At 50.7% G+C, this 14,395-nt stretch overlaps 1 protein-coding gene across 2 annotated transcripts; it reads left to right on the top strand.

Moving 5' to 3' along the window:
- Window positions 1–3,575: 3,575 nt before the first annotated feature.
- On the top strand, window positions 3,576–12,499 carry POLR2D (RNA polymerase II subunit D). Of its 2 annotated transcripts, XM_040971193.1 has the most exons (4): window positions 3,576–3,679; window positions 9,071–9,251; window positions 10,144–10,239; window positions 11,576–12,499. In XM_040971193.1, the coding sequence occupies exons 1-4, from the start codon at window positions 3,607–3,609 to the stop codon at window positions 11,652–11,654; spliced, it is 429 nt and encodes a 142-aa protein (XP_040827127.1). In that variant the 5' UTR covers window positions 3,576–3,606; the 3' UTR covers window positions 11,655–12,499. The 2 variants fall into 2 exon arrangements, with proteins under 2 accessions (XP_040827127.1, XP_040827128.1); XM_040971194.1 differs by lacking the exon at window positions 10,144–10,239.
- Window positions 12,500–14,395: the final 1,896 nt, after the last annotated feature.

Raw genomic sequence — 14,395 nt, 5'->3', positions numbered from 1 at the left:
TACTTGTGGCCCGGGAACGCAGTTGAGGACAGTCCACAGACTTGGGACCCTGCACCCACGTGGGAGACCCAGAAGAGGCTCTGGACTCCTGGCCTAGCTCCTCGACACAGCTCCAGCTGTTGCAGTCACTTGGGGAGTGAATCAGTGGACGGAAGATATTCCTCTCTGTCTCTCCTTTCCGTGTATCTGACTTTGCAATAAAAATAAATAATAAATCTTAAAACACATGCACAGACAGCCTCCAGGACAGTAGTAGTCTGTTAGTGCTCCTTGAGCCCCAGGAACTTGCAGTTGGGGATTCGTCGCTTGGGGGGAACCACTTAGTTTTTAGAGCCAGGTTGACTGAGCTGCCAATCATGAAACTGAAAGGCCAGTTTGCAGAAAGGATGTTTCATTGGATTTAAGATGAAATTGGCATTACCCAAGTTGAAAAGCCACCAGTGCCCTTCCTCTTTGCAGTGTCACTGGGTGATGGGGATTAACTTCAGCAAGGAACCATGTCCTGTCACCTGGGAAGGGAGACCTAGAAAGGATGTGTTTGGAGAAACGGCTGTCATCCTTCAAGGACAGTCCTATGCCGTGATTGGTGGCGCCAAGCTGAAACTCTGCTGCTTAGGAGATGATGTTTTTTTATGTCAGATCTGCAGTTCTGAAACCTTTAAACTTGACAAAACTCAAAACAAGGCTCCAGATAAATATGCTCTTGGAGCTGGATGACGATTTGGCAATAGGCTAGAAACAGCTGGCTAAAAATTCAAATATTGATGGTAATTGGTGTTTACTTCTCCAACAGGAATTAATGTTCTGAAGATTACACCGCATTAACCAACACTATTTGTAGTTAAACAGCATAACAGTATGAAATTCCTTGCTGTTGGTTTTCTGGAGGGAGTTGAAGACCATGAGATTCACTTGATAAAATTTAACATTACCCATATGTAGAACATACCATATTGTGTCTGTAACCTTGAACTTAACTCCCTATCATTAAAACAAAACATGGCTTTCAGGAAAAAAGCATTTGATTCTTTAAACTTTTTAAGTTTGGGAGATCTGCTTATGTATTCATTTGAAAGGCATAGTCGACAGGAAAATGGCTCACTGTTTTCAACCGGCTGGTTCACTCATGAGGCTGCAACAGCCAGGACTGGGCCAGGCTAAAGCCAGCAGCCTGGAGCTGTGTCCTCGTCTCCCATGTGGTATCAGGGGCCCAGGTACTTGGGTCATCATCTGCTGCCTTCCCTGTTTGCATTAGCAGGAAACAGGACCAGAAATGGAGCTGGTGATTAAGCCATTGCTGCAACACTGACTCCTGTTTCAGTCGTTTGACTTAATTTCTGAGGGAGAGCGCTTCCACTCAGTGACCCATTCCCCAAATGCTGCAATAGCTAAGCCAGGCTCAGGCACAAGTCAGAAGCTGGGAACTCAATCCTGGTATCTCACCTGGGTGAGAGTGACCAACTACCTTCCATTTACAGAGACGACAGATAGATGTGTACATGGATTCACTCCCCAAAACGGCCACAATGGATGTGGATTGGCCTTGGATTAGAAACTGCCCATAGCAGACTGATGGAATTGTAACTCCTTATGAAGAGTTGTGACATTATGGGAAAAATCAATTGTGGGGTGGAATATGGGGGGAGAGGAATCCCAGACTATACAAAATTGTATGATAAATTTCAAAATAAAAATGATAATGAAAAAAGAAACTACCCATGTGGGACTCAGCACATAGAAAGTAAGGTTTTAGCCACTAGGCTATCCCACCAAGCCCACTACTTTCCAATGTTTAAGTGGAATTTCCATTTGAAAGATAGTGTTAACAGAAAGACAAAAGAGGTCTATGTACTGATTTTGCTCCAAATAATTTCAAGGCCAAGATAGGCTGGATCAAAGCCAGGAGCTTCATCTGGGTATCCCCCTGGGGTATCTACTGAGGCCATTTTCCATGACTTCCCATGCTATTACCAGGGAGCTGGATCAGAATCGGAGCTGCCAGGGTCTCTTGCAGTAGCCTAGCCACTAAAGTCCTCGCCTCAGCAAGTGCTGGGACCCCTATTTGTGGCCTGGGAAAGCAGTTGAGTTTACAATAAAAGTAAATAAATCTTGAAAAAAAAATTTAGCATTGATTTTTGTTGGGAAAGTCATATATACAGAGAGGAGGAGAGACAGAAATATCTTCCATCTGATGATTCACTCCCCAAGTAACTGCAATGGCTGGAGCTGAATCCAATCCGAAGTCAGAAGCCTAGAGACTCTTCTGGGTCTCCCACGTGGGTTTAGGGTCCCAATGCTTTGGGTAGTCCTGGACTGCTTTCTCAGGCAACAAGCAGGGAGTTGGATGGGAAGCAGGGCTGCCTGCATTGGAACTGGCGCCCATATGGGATCCCGGTACATGCAAGGCAAGGACTTTAACTGCTAGGTTACCATGCCAGGTCGCCTAAAATAGTTTTAAATCTAACCTCAACCTTAAGAAAAGGATGACCAGAGACCAGCACCTTGGCTTAGTACTCGAAACTCTCCACCTTCAAGGCTGGCATCCCACATGGCTGCTGGGTCAAGTCCCAGGTGATGGCGGTTCTATCCCAGCTTCTCTGCTTCCCATCCAGCCCCCTGCTCGTGGCCTGGAAGAGCAGTAAAGGACAGCCCAAGCCTCGGGACCTTCTGGACCTGCGTGGAAGACCTGGAGGAGGAAGCTTCAGGCTCCTGGCTTCGGATTGGCTCAGCTCTGGCTATTATGATCATTTGGGAAGTGAACCAACGGATGGAAGATCTTTCTGAATCTCCTTTCTGGAAAGTTGCCTTCTCCGGGCCAGTAGCTGGGAGCTAATTGGAAAGTGTAGCAGCCAGGTCTCCAGCCCTGTTGGGATGTGGTTCAGGAAGTGCTGCAACCGCACAGCGCTCCCACCTGTGGGAACAAATATATGCCCAGCCCATCTCATCCTTGGGTATTCACGATGAGTTCCTGAATGAAAATGATGCGCACAAGCTAACCCGTGAAACACTTGCCTTTGGAAGGCTCAGTGAACCGCGCCGGAAGTGCTCCTGTAGGCGAATGGCGACTGAGCCAGAGTCTTCCTCTGAGATCGGGCCCCGCCCCGTCCCGCCCTCTCCTCTCATTGGCTCTCCCGGCTCCACAGTCTAGCACCGCCCCTCTCTCGCTTTCGAGCCTGCACCTAGTCAGCTTGCAAGACCCCGCCCACTCCCCGCCCCGCCCCTCTCTCCGCCTCCCTGGTGCGCCCTTCTTGCCCCACCCAATCTTGTAGCCACGCCCCTCTTGCGGCGGAGCAGCCGCACCTGTGTGCTCCCTTGGCCCCGCCTACCTCACAACTCCGCCCCCACATTCCGCCCCACCTCTGTCTCCCGAGCAGCCTCCCTCTAGGGCTCTGAGCCCCGCCCTTTTCCAAACGACCTCTCTGGTTGGCTTTCAGGGGACTACTATTCCTTCTAGTCCCGCCCACCTCCGAGCCACCACCTTCATTGGCTCCTCAGGCCCCGCCACTTAGCCTAGCTCCGCCACTACGCCCCTTCCGCTCCCTGGCCGCGGCCAAATGCTCTACTCTTCCGCTTCCGGCGCAGTTTGTGGCGGTGTTCTGGAGCGCCATGGCCGCTGGTGGCGTGGATCCGCGAGCAGGCGACGTCGAGGAGGATGCCTCACAGCTCATCTTTCCCAAAGGTGCGCACGGCGGATGCGGGACTGCCCCTGTGAGCCCTCCAGCGCCGCGTGTGGCCTGGCTTGCCGCGGGCAGCCAGGCGAAGTCCGCGGTGTGTGTGAGGTGGACCCGGCCGCGGGAGGGTCCCGCTAGGGCGGCGCGCTGTGGACCGGGTGGAGGAAGGGCCAATCCTGGCGTGCACGGTGTGGACCAGGTGGGAGGGAGGGTGGGTCAGCCCTGGGCCTGCACGGTGTGGGCCGGGTGGAGGGAGGGTCAGCCCTGGTGTGCACGGTGTGGACCGGGTGGAGAGAGGACCAGCCCTGGCGTGCACAGTGTAGATCGGGTTGGGGAGGACCACCGCTGGCGTGCGCGGTGTGGACCGGGTTGGAGGGAGGGCCAGCGCCGGCTTGCGCGGTGTGGACCAGGTGGGAGGAATGGCCAGCCCTGGTGTGCGCGGTGTGGACCGGGAGAGTGGTAGGACCAGCCTTGTGTATGCAGTGTGGACCGGGTGCGAGGGATGGCCAGCCCTGGCGTGCACGGTGTGGACCGGGTGCAGGGAGGGTCAGCCCTGGCGTGCATGGTGTGGACCAGGTGGGAGGGCGGGCTAGCCCTGGTTTGCGTGGTGTTGACTAGTTGGGAGGTAAGGTTAGCCCTGTGTGCACAGTATGGAGCAGGTGGGAGGGAGGGTCAGCCCTGGCGTGCGCGGTGTAGATCTGGTGGGAGGGCCAGCCCTGGCGTGCACGGTGTGGACCGGGTGCGCAGTGTAGACCGGGTGGGAGGGAGGGTCAGCCCTGGTGTGCGTGGTGTGGTCCGGGAGCCACCTCCCAGGGTGTGTGCCAGCCAGAACCACAGACGGCTACCAAACGCTCGCCCGAAAGGAAGATGTGACCAGGAGGAAACTCCCCTTATCAAACAGGAATCATTGCAGTGAGGGAACCCCAAGGACATGATACCGTTTTATTTAGGAACCAGGATTAATAAAGCGTAACAGTTATTTATTTCTTTAATAAATTCTCCAGGTTACCATGTAGACCGTTTTGTTTCCCACACAAAGTGTTTGTGTGTGATTTCGCCTAGAAAAGGTTGACTTTAGCCCTAGGGAGGGAGAAATCTTGAGGGTTTTTTTTTTTTTTTTTGTCTTCACAGTCTTGTCTTTTTTTTTTTTAATCTCTCCTCTCCCTTCTGCTTTTTTTTCTCTCTCCCCTCTCATTTCTTTCCCCTTTCTCCCCTCTCTCCTCTTTCCTTGTTAGTAAGTCGGACAGACAATAGTATTGCTTCCCTTTGCTGGGGGGCTGGGTCTCCCACAGAGCTGGCAGGAGCCCATCTGATAGAAGTATAACCTTGGCACTGTTCCCACAGCCTTGGCAGTGTAGCCTCCTTCTTGCCAAGCCATGGCAGTTGGTCAGAGCTTGGTTTTTTTCTGTTTTGGGCAGGAAAGTAGGGAAAGAGGTAGAGAGCCAGCTGCTCCCCTCAGGGTGACAGGGCTGGACCACCTGAAGCTAGGACCCCACCTGTGTCTCCCAGGGAGTGCATCAGCAGGAAGTTGGGAATCTGGAGCTGGGATTGAAATGTTGTTACTCGGGTGTGGGATGAAGGCGTCTTGACTGCTCACTCTAGTGTCCTCACACTTCATCCTGTTACTTTTTTTTTTGAAGGTTTATTTATTTATTTGAAAGACAGAGTAGCAGGAATGAATATTCTATTTGCAATTACTCCCCAGATGGCCACAACAGCCAGAGCCGGGTCAGGCTGAAGGCTGGAGCCAGGAGCTCTGTCCAGATTTCCCTTGTGGATGGCAAGGATTCAGATATTGGAGGAGCTGGATTGGAAATGGGAGTCGTGGGAAATAGAGCTGGCAGTTTCCTTGAAGATGCTGGCACCCAGGCAGTGCCTTAGCTTGGTGCCACAAGTGCCCATCCGATATCCGTTACACTCATGAGTAAATGTGACTTAATGCAGGACCAGAGGCTTCTGTAACTCTAGTTAACGTGCATAAACTTTCAGTAGTTGTAATGAACATGGTGCTGAGCTTTACTAGTAAAGATTATTTATGTATGTATGTATGTATGTATTTATTTGGAAGACAGGTTTATAGAGAGACAGAGAAATACCTTCCATCCACTGGTTCACTCCGTAAGTGGCCCCAACACCATAGCTGAGCCAATCCAGAGCTGGGAGCCAGAGCTTTCTTCCTAGTCTCCTATGTGGATACAGGGGCCCAAGCAGCTTGGACCATCCTCTACTGCTTTCCCAGTCCATAAGCAGTGGAGCAGCCAGGACACGAACCTGCATATGGGATAACAGTGCCATAGGGAGAAAGATTGGCCTGTTGAGCTGTGGTGTCACTCCTTTCATTCCTATTTTCTTTTTTTTTTTTTTAATAAGATTTATTTTTATTGCAAGGGAAGATATATACAGAGAGAAGGAGAAATAGAAATGATACCTTCTGTCCGATGATTCACTCCCCAAGTGACCACAACGGTCGGTGCTGCACCGATGCAGGAGCCAGGAACTCTTCTGGATCTCCCACATGGGTGCTGGATTAGAACCGGCACCCCTATGGGATCCCGGCGCATTCAAGGCCAAGGACTTTAACCGCTAGGCCACCATGCCAGGCCCTCATTCCTATTTTTTCAGGCTGAATTAATGCTGCAGCATCAGAGGCTGAGACTGACCAGCCAATGAGCTTTTCCTTTCTGTCTCTTATTGTCATTGCCTTACATCATTTGTTGTGGTCATCGCAGTTTTGTGGTCTCCACAGCCCTGATGGCTAATGTCTTTCTGTGCACTCACTGCTGTGACGCAGCAGCAGCAGCAGCTCATCCCTGGAGAGGGTTTGCAGATGGTATTCAGTGTGGCATAATCCCTGGGCTCAGCTCATGGCCTGGAACAACATGCTGTGTGGGATTTGTCCCCGTGCTTCTCTGCAAGTAGAGGATAGCTTGTTGGGTTTCTGCAGTAGCAATGAGTGCCTTTCAAGTAAAATTGCTGTTTCCTCCACGTAGACTGGGTGAACGGGAAGGGAAGCTTGTGGCAACTGACTCCAAGAAGAGGAAGATGTTATTCTTTTGCCTATTTTTATTGGAAAGTCAGATAAACAGAGAGGAGGAGAGACAGAGAGGAGAATCCTCCATCCATTGATTCACTCCCCAAGTGGCTGCAATGCTGGGAGCTGAGCTGATCTGAAGCCAGGAGCCCAGAGCCCCCTTGGGGTCTCCTATGCAAACACAGGGTCCTAAGGCTTTGGGCCGTCCTTGACTGCTTTCCCAAGCCACAAGCAGAGAGCTAGATGGGAAGCAGGGCCACTGGGATTAGAACCGGCGCCCATATGGGATCCTGGCATGTGCAAGGCAAAGTGTTAGTGACGTCCCAAAAGTCAGCAAAGCCGTATCTCATGGGAAGGCTGCGTTACAAGCAATTGTGCGTGTCTCTCACTGTCTCTTGCTCCCTTACTGTGGGGAAGGATGATGGACATGGAGTCCATGTTTACTAATGGCTCCTGCTCCAGGGGAGCTCATTGCAGAGGGCAGAGCAGATAACTGGCTCTAAGCATACTTCCAGAAAAATGTTAGAACATATGCTACCAGCGGGGCAAAGGGAGAAATAGGCAGAGAATAAGGAGAAATCACAGAGTCAGAAGGAGACACACATGAGTCTGCACCCATTGGTTCATTTCCCGAATGGCTATAATGGCCAGGGCTGTGCCAGGCCAAAGTCAGGAGCTTCATCCGGTTCTCCCGCATGGGTGCAGGGACCCAAGCACCTGGAACATTTTCTGCTGCTTTCCTAGGCACATTAACAGGGAAAAGCCAGGAAGGGAAGCAGCCTGGTCTTTAACCTGTGCCCATGTCAGATGCTGCCAGTCACAGATAGTGTTTTAATGTGCTCTGCCACAAACATTGGCCCCAGGGGACAATTTTTTTTCTAAGATTCATTCATTCATTTGTATTGGGAAGTCAGATTTCCAGAAAGGAAAGACAGGAAGGTCTTACATCAGCTGATTAATTCCCCCAAATGACTGCAATGGCCAGAGCTGAGGCGATCCGAAGCCAGGAACCAGGAGCTTCTTTTGTGTCTCCCATGCGGGTACAGGGTCCCAAGGCTTTGGGTCATCCTTGACTGCTTTCCCAGGCCACAAGCAGGGAGCTGGATGGGAAGTGGAGCAGCCAGGCATGAATCAGTGCCCATAAGGGATGCCAGCACTTAAGAGCTGGAGAATTAACCTGATGCCATTGCTGTGGCTCCTGGATATTCTATCAGGTCTCAAACATACTGAGTTTTAACTTTTCATTTGAAGGTTCTATGCTGTGTCTTAGCAGGCAAAGTCACAGCCTGTGAATCTTACATAGGTGCCTTTTTCTCTGTAGGAATCTTTCTTCTATTGGAATCTTTGTCTCTCTGTAAATCTGACCTTCCAATAAAAACAAATGTTTGAAGGACCTGTTTTAAATATTTGAACGACAGAGTGACACAGAAATAGATCTGTTACAACTAGATCATAGGGCCCGGCGCGGTGGCGCAAGTGGTTAAGTCCTCGCCTTGCACGCCCGGGATCCCATATGGGCGCCGGTTCTAATCCCGGCAGCCCCGCTTCCCTTCCAGCTCCCTGCCTGTGGCCTGGGAAAGCAGTCGAGGACGGCCCAAAGCTTTGGGACCCTGCACCCGCGTGAGAGACCCGGAAGAGGCTCCTGGCTTCGGATCGGCATAGTATCGACCCGTTGCGGCTCACTTGGGGAGTGAATCATCGGATGGAAGATCTTCCTCTCTGTCTCTCCTCTCTGTATATCCGCCTTTCCAATAAAAAATAATAAAAATAAATCTTTAAAAAAAAAAAAAAAAAAAAAAAAACAACTAGATCATAAACCAAATGTCCATAACGGCTGGGCTGGGCAGGGCTGGGTTGGACCAAAACCAGGAGCCTCCACTTGGTGCTGGTCTCCCATGCTGGTGGGAAGGGCCCAAGTGCTTAGGTCACCTGTACCTGCTTCCTGGGCAATTAACAGGGAGCTGGATTGGAAGCAGAGCAGCCAGGACTTGAACCTGTGAGTAACCAACCTGCTGCACCACAGCTTGGTCCTAACGTTGGTTCATTTGAAAAGCAGAGGATGACAGATACCTTCCTTGTGCTCGCTCACTTCCCAGGTGTCCACAACAGCCAGAACTGGGCCAGGCTGAAGGGAGGAACCCCATCCGGGTCTCCCACATGGGTGGCGTGAACTCAAGTACTGGGGCCATCTCCTGCCTTCTAAAAAGGAGCGTTGCTCGGCAGCTGGCATTGGGAGTGGAGCCTGGATTTGAACCAAGGCACTCAGGTGTGGGCCATGGGCGTCCCAGGGGGACATCGTAACCGCTCTGGCCAGTGCCTGCCCAGTGCAGGAATCCTTCCAGCTGACACTTGGGCTTTTCACAAGCAGAGTTTGAAACGGCTGAGACACTTCTCAATTCCGAAGTGCACATGCTTCTGGAGCACCGCAAGCAGCAGAACGAGAGCGCAGAGGACGAGCAGGAGCTCTCCGAGGTCTTCATGAAGACTCTGACCTACACTGCCCGCTTCAGTCGTTTCAAAAACAGAGAGACCATCGCCAGTGTCCGAAGGTGAGTGTGAGCAGGGGCTGTCAGTCGTTCAGCCACCAGATATCTGCAAGGTAGCACTGCCTTCACCGGTGTCCTACGTGTCATCTGTGAGGTGTTTGGTTTTTGTTTTTGTGTTTTAAGATTTATTTCATTTTTTATTGCAAAGAGAGATAAATTGAGAGGAGGAGAGACAGAGAGGAAGATCTTCATCTTCCTTCAGTTGTTTCACTCCCTAAGTGACCGCAATGGCTGGAACCATGCCGGGTCCTGTTTTTGTTTTTTGTTTGTTTGTTTAAGGTTTATTTATTATTGCAAAGTCAGATATATATAGCAAAGAGGGGAGACAGAAATGTCTTCCTTCAGTCTGATGATTCCCAAAGAGACCGGTGCTGCGCCAATCCGAAGCCATGAGCCAGGAGCCTCCTCTAGGTCTCCCACGAGGGTGCAGGGTCCCAAAGCTCTGGTCCGTCCTCGACTGCTTTCCCAGCCACAAGCAGGGAGCTGGATGGGAAGTGGTGCCACCAGAACATGAACTGGTACCCACATGGGATCCCGGCACATACAAGGCGAGTACTTTAGCCACTAAGCGACACTGCCGGGCGTTTTTGTTTTGTTTTTTAGATTTATTTTATTTATTTGAAAGGCGGAGTTTCAAGGTAGGGAGATATAGATCTTCTGTTAGATGATTCCTTCCCTAAATGTCTTCCACTGCTGGAGCTGGACAAGACCAAAGCTAGGAGTCAGGAGCTTCCTCATCTTTCAGGGAGGGAACAGGAAATTGTTTGATGGCTTCCTGAATTCTGCAGCCCCTATGACTGTAATCACAGTGCTTTCCCCTTTGCTGTCAGCTAGCAGCATCTTTCCTCTTGGATGATCCTTGACTTTATTCTGTTTTGATTTTTCTCCTGACCAGCTTGCTGCTCCAGAAGAAGCTGCATAAGTTTGAGTTGGCCTGTCTGGCCAACCTCTGTCCAGAGACTGCGGAGGAGTCCAAGGCCCTGATCCCGAGGTTAGTGCCAGGTGGGATAAGTCCTAGGTATGTCGGAAAAGCTCCTTCAGACAGAATCGCTGTCTAAAGGTATATGCATTTAAGTTTAGATTGTAACACTGATAGGGGGTGGGCTTTGTGGTGCAAAGGGGTAAGTTGCCACTTGTAAGAACTGCGCTCATGCGTGCTTGCATAGCTCGCTGCCAATGCATTCTGGGAGACGGCAGATGCTTGCTCAAGTGCTTGGGTCCTTGCCATTCCCATGCACAACTGAATGGAGTTCTGGGCTTCTGACTTCAGTGTGGCTCTGGCTGCTGCAGACATCTGAAAAGTAAACCAGTCGATCCAAGATCTCTGTCTCCCCCTCTAAATCTCTCCCTTACTGCATCTTTCAAGTATATGGAAATAAACATTACATGAAAGAAAATGACTCTTAAAATAGTAACACAAAAAAGGTGAGATTTCTTTCCGTATCAGGTAACAGCAGGAATGGGGAAGAACGAGCAGTGGCTGTCCTACGTTGTTAGTGGTATGCGTTAGCACAGTGATGTTGGAAAGCTACTTGGCTGTGCCTGCTAAAGTTACGATGAGTAACCCAGTGACCCAAAAATATATCCCTAAAAGCAGCACACAAGATCACCAGGAGACATGTTGGTGCTAGCAGACACTTGATGACAATCTTGTTGGTTGACAAGAAAATGATAAGTGCATCGTCATATGGTCATCACCGTGCACCCGTGAGAGGATTAGCTAGAGCAGCCCATGCCAACGTGAATGCCAAGTGAAAATTGCAGCATACAGACCGTACAATGCCATTTCTTAGAAGTTTACACACAGGCTGTATATTGCTTGTGCATACATATGAAGTAGCAAATAAGTAAAACCATATGGATGGGAATGATCAATACCGAACTTAGGACACTGATTTAGCATTTATTTATTTGAAAGATCTCCTCTATCTCCTGGTTTAATCCCTAAATTGCCACAACAGCGAGGTCTAAGGCTGCAGCCAGGAGCCAGAAATTCCATCCTACTCTTCCAGGGATCCAGGTCCTTGGGTTATAGTCTGCTGATCTGGCTGCATTAGCAGGGTGCTGGATCATAAAAGAAGTGCCATGATGTGGCCCTTCACTCCAGTATGGGATGCTGTCGGTGTTGCGAGCAGCAATGCTGACCGCCCCCCCCCCTTGATCACGTGTTCCTAAGGCCAAGCAGGAAAGAAACAGAATTGAAAGGTAAACGAGTTGGAGGGGTAGGCAAGCAGTGCCCCGAGGTGAGCTCGCCCAAGGAAGCCTGCGGGGAGGAATTCCAGTCCCTAAGTCTTGTCATTTCATTTTTTTTCCTTTGCTCCTTGTAGCCTGGAGGGGCGGTTTGAGGATGAGGAGCTGCAACAGATCCTCGACGATATCCAGACCAAGCGCAGCTTTCAGTATTAATCTCCGGACTTCCCTGCAGCTCTGGGGAGCCACCTGCTCTCCCTGGGGCTGGGGCCTCCTGGCACAGAAATGCTACTTCGTTCCCTCTGAAGAGCACAGCCCAGCTTGCTGTGGGTCCAGGTTGCTGTTCACATGAGACTCTTAGAGCCAGATGAACACAGCTTCTTGGAATGGCATTTTCGTGGCTCCCTGAGCCAGGAAAAGGGAGTAGGGGTGAAGCAGACACAGGTGTCAACTAGCCTCATGCTGTGGTTTTGGGCTCCCATGTCTTTTTATTCCTGATGCTTCATATTTTGATTTGATTGTGTTCATAGGGTTTGGAAGTAGACTAGGACATAGGAAACTTACATAGCGGGGAAAACAGTCTTCAGTGTGAGAGGAAGAATTAAACCAGACAGGTGTTCCCTGAAATTCTTGCGGGATGGATGAGAGTCTTAACAGCAGTGAGTGTCGGCGTGCCTGTGCCTAGTCCAGGGGATGGGGAGGACGTGCTCCACGGGAGGCTGGGGCAGACACTGCGCTGAGCTTCGTGGGACCTTCAGTCATGAGAGATGGAGACGCCTAACTTCACTCCCCAAGCTGTTTTGGTGATGGAATATGGAGGATGCAGTTCTGAGAGATTTCCCATCGTAGCCAGACTGGAAGGTCGCAAGACGAAACGTCAACCACGGGCATCTAGTCCAGGCCTCTGGCTGAATTCTTAGCCACTGGTATTCCACGATGGGGAGGCCGGGGTGGGAGCTGTGGAACCACTCCATCTTGGGCCACCGTAGGAAACGCTGTGACAACAGAACATTCTAGTGTTGATTTCTCTGAGGGAAATAAACTTGTTTATTTTTATAATTGGAAGATGTTTCTTTGCAATTTGTGGGCATATATGAATTTGTGACCTGAGTATTACGTCGCGGACAGAGCAAGGTTGTCATTTTGGGTCAAGTTTGGGTGGCTTTGGTGGATGTCATGGTTCAGTGGGTTATCCAATGGATGGAAGGTGTCTTATATAAAAGAAAAAATATTTTTACTTTTTTTTTTTTAATCTTATTGGAAAGGCAGATGTACAGAGAGAAGGAGGAGAGACAGAGAAGATCCTCCATCCGATGATTCACTCCCCAAGTGGCCGTGCTGCGGCGATCCAAAGCCAGGAGCCGGGAACTTCCTTCCGGGTCTCCCACGTGGGTGCCAGGGTCCCAAGGCTTTAGGCCGTCCTCGACTGCTTTCCCGGGCCACAAGCAGGGAGCTGGATGGGAAGTGGGGCTGCTGGGATTAGAACTGGTGCCCATATGGGATCCTGGCACGTAATTAAAGGTGAGGACTTTAATTACCAAGCTATCTCGCCAGGCCCGCACCTGTGTTGTTTTTGTTTTTCCCCTTTAGTTCTGTATCTCATGACAAACATTGTTTTCTCCCTGAGCCTTGGAGCAGAACTCCCCTTGGCGTGGAGCAGGCAGCCCTCCAACATTCTCGGCTTTGGGCAAGGCTCTCGGTGCTATGTTGTTGCACACCCAGCCTCAAGACTTACTTGGGAAAACCAACAGCAGGCTGTGGCTCAGGCAGGTCACTGTGCCATCAGCTTGAACGCCAGCAGTGGGGGCGTTCCATCACGGCAGTTTCTGTAGGCTTTTGTATGGTCAGGGATTCACTCCGCAATCTTGCCACCAGTAGTCACGATGAACTCCAGGTTTTTGAGGCCTACACCGCCTGTTGTGAGGGCAGCATGCTGTCCCCTGCTTAGCATATCCTGGCTCTTATACATGCGATGCTTGATCTCTTGTCTCTGGAGATTATGCTCACCCCAAGCTCCTTGAAGGGGCTGCCACTGTGGCACAGCAAGTTAAGCCGCTGCCTAAGATCCAAGGATCCTATTTTGGTGTACTTTGAGTCCTGGCTGCTCCATTTTTGATCCAGACCGCTGCTAATACACCTGGGAAAGCAGCAGCAGATGACTAGTGCATGGCCCCTGTGCCCATGTGTGAGATCTGGATGCAGGTCCAGGGCTCCTGGCTTTGGCCTGACCTTGATCATTGATGCCAACTGAGAAATGAGTCATCGGGTAAAAGATCTCATTATCAGTGCAACTCTGCCTTTCAAATAAATGAAATCTTGGACTGAAATAAAGAAAACCCAGTACCAATCTTAAAAGCTCTCTGAAGCGTTCACTTGTCATTCTCCTTCCTCCTGGCTTGCCTCCATTGGATAAATAGCTGCTGGACACTTGAGCGCCCTCACAGTTCTAAGCTCCCGGAATACAGGGATATGGCTGGGCTAGCACAAGTCTTCCTGGGAGGAGGCTGATGGGCTAGAAAGGGGAGATGCTGAAGCAAAGAAAGTAGGAGTAATGAAAGATACACGGAGGAAAACAAGCAGGCCAAGAGGCAGTGAGTGGGAGGACCCACGGCAGGCAGGCGAGCTGCCCACAGACTTCTGGCAGCCCGGGAGGTGTGGCAGAACTGCCAGGAGAGATTACAAAGTGTAATGGCTATGGGGGTGGAGGGGAGTATGGGAATGTGAACTCCAAAGGAAAACAGGGTAGGGGGCTGGGGGGCCTTGTGTAGGGAGTTGGAGGGGTTGTGTAAAGAACAGCGGTACATGGGGTTGACAGGCACACGGCGGACAGGACTGGGTCAAGTGCACGTCCATCTGTGTACCTGTGGGAGAGGCCCAGGTGGTAAGAAGTCCCACTCCCTGGGAAAGGGGGGTCAGTACAGGAGAAGGCCCAGCCTGAGTGCAGTACAGAGCCGGGA

The sequence above is a fragment of the Ochotona curzoniae genome, unplaced genomic scaffold (genome assembly GCF_017591425.1).
Source record: "Ochotona curzoniae isolate NIBS_2020 unplaced genomic scaffold, NIBS_Ocur_1.0 scaffold_4953, whole genome shotgun sequence".
NCBI classification, from domain to species: domain Eukaryota; kingdom Metazoa; phylum Chordata; class Mammalia; order Lagomorpha; family Ochotonidae; genus Ochotona; species Ochotona curzoniae.
This window is presented reverse-complemented; position numbering and strand designations above follow the sequence as displayed.

What these genes read in the sequence shown, in the direction of transcription:
- POLR2D (XM_040971193.1), top strand. Translation starts at nt 3,607, where the DNA reads ATGGCCGCTGGTGGCGTGGATCCGCGAGCAGGCGACGTCGAGGAGGAT. An exon ending in ACAGCTCATCTTTCCCAAAG is followed by an intron (nt 3,680 to 9,070) that starts GTGCGCACGGCG and finishes TTTCACAAGCAG; the next exon opens with AGTTTGAAACGGCTGAGACA. An exon ending in ACCATCGCCAGTGTCCGAAG is followed by an intron (nt 9,252 to 10,143) that starts GTGAGTGTGAGC and finishes TCTCCTGACCAG; the next exon opens with CTTGCTGCTCCAGAAGAAGC.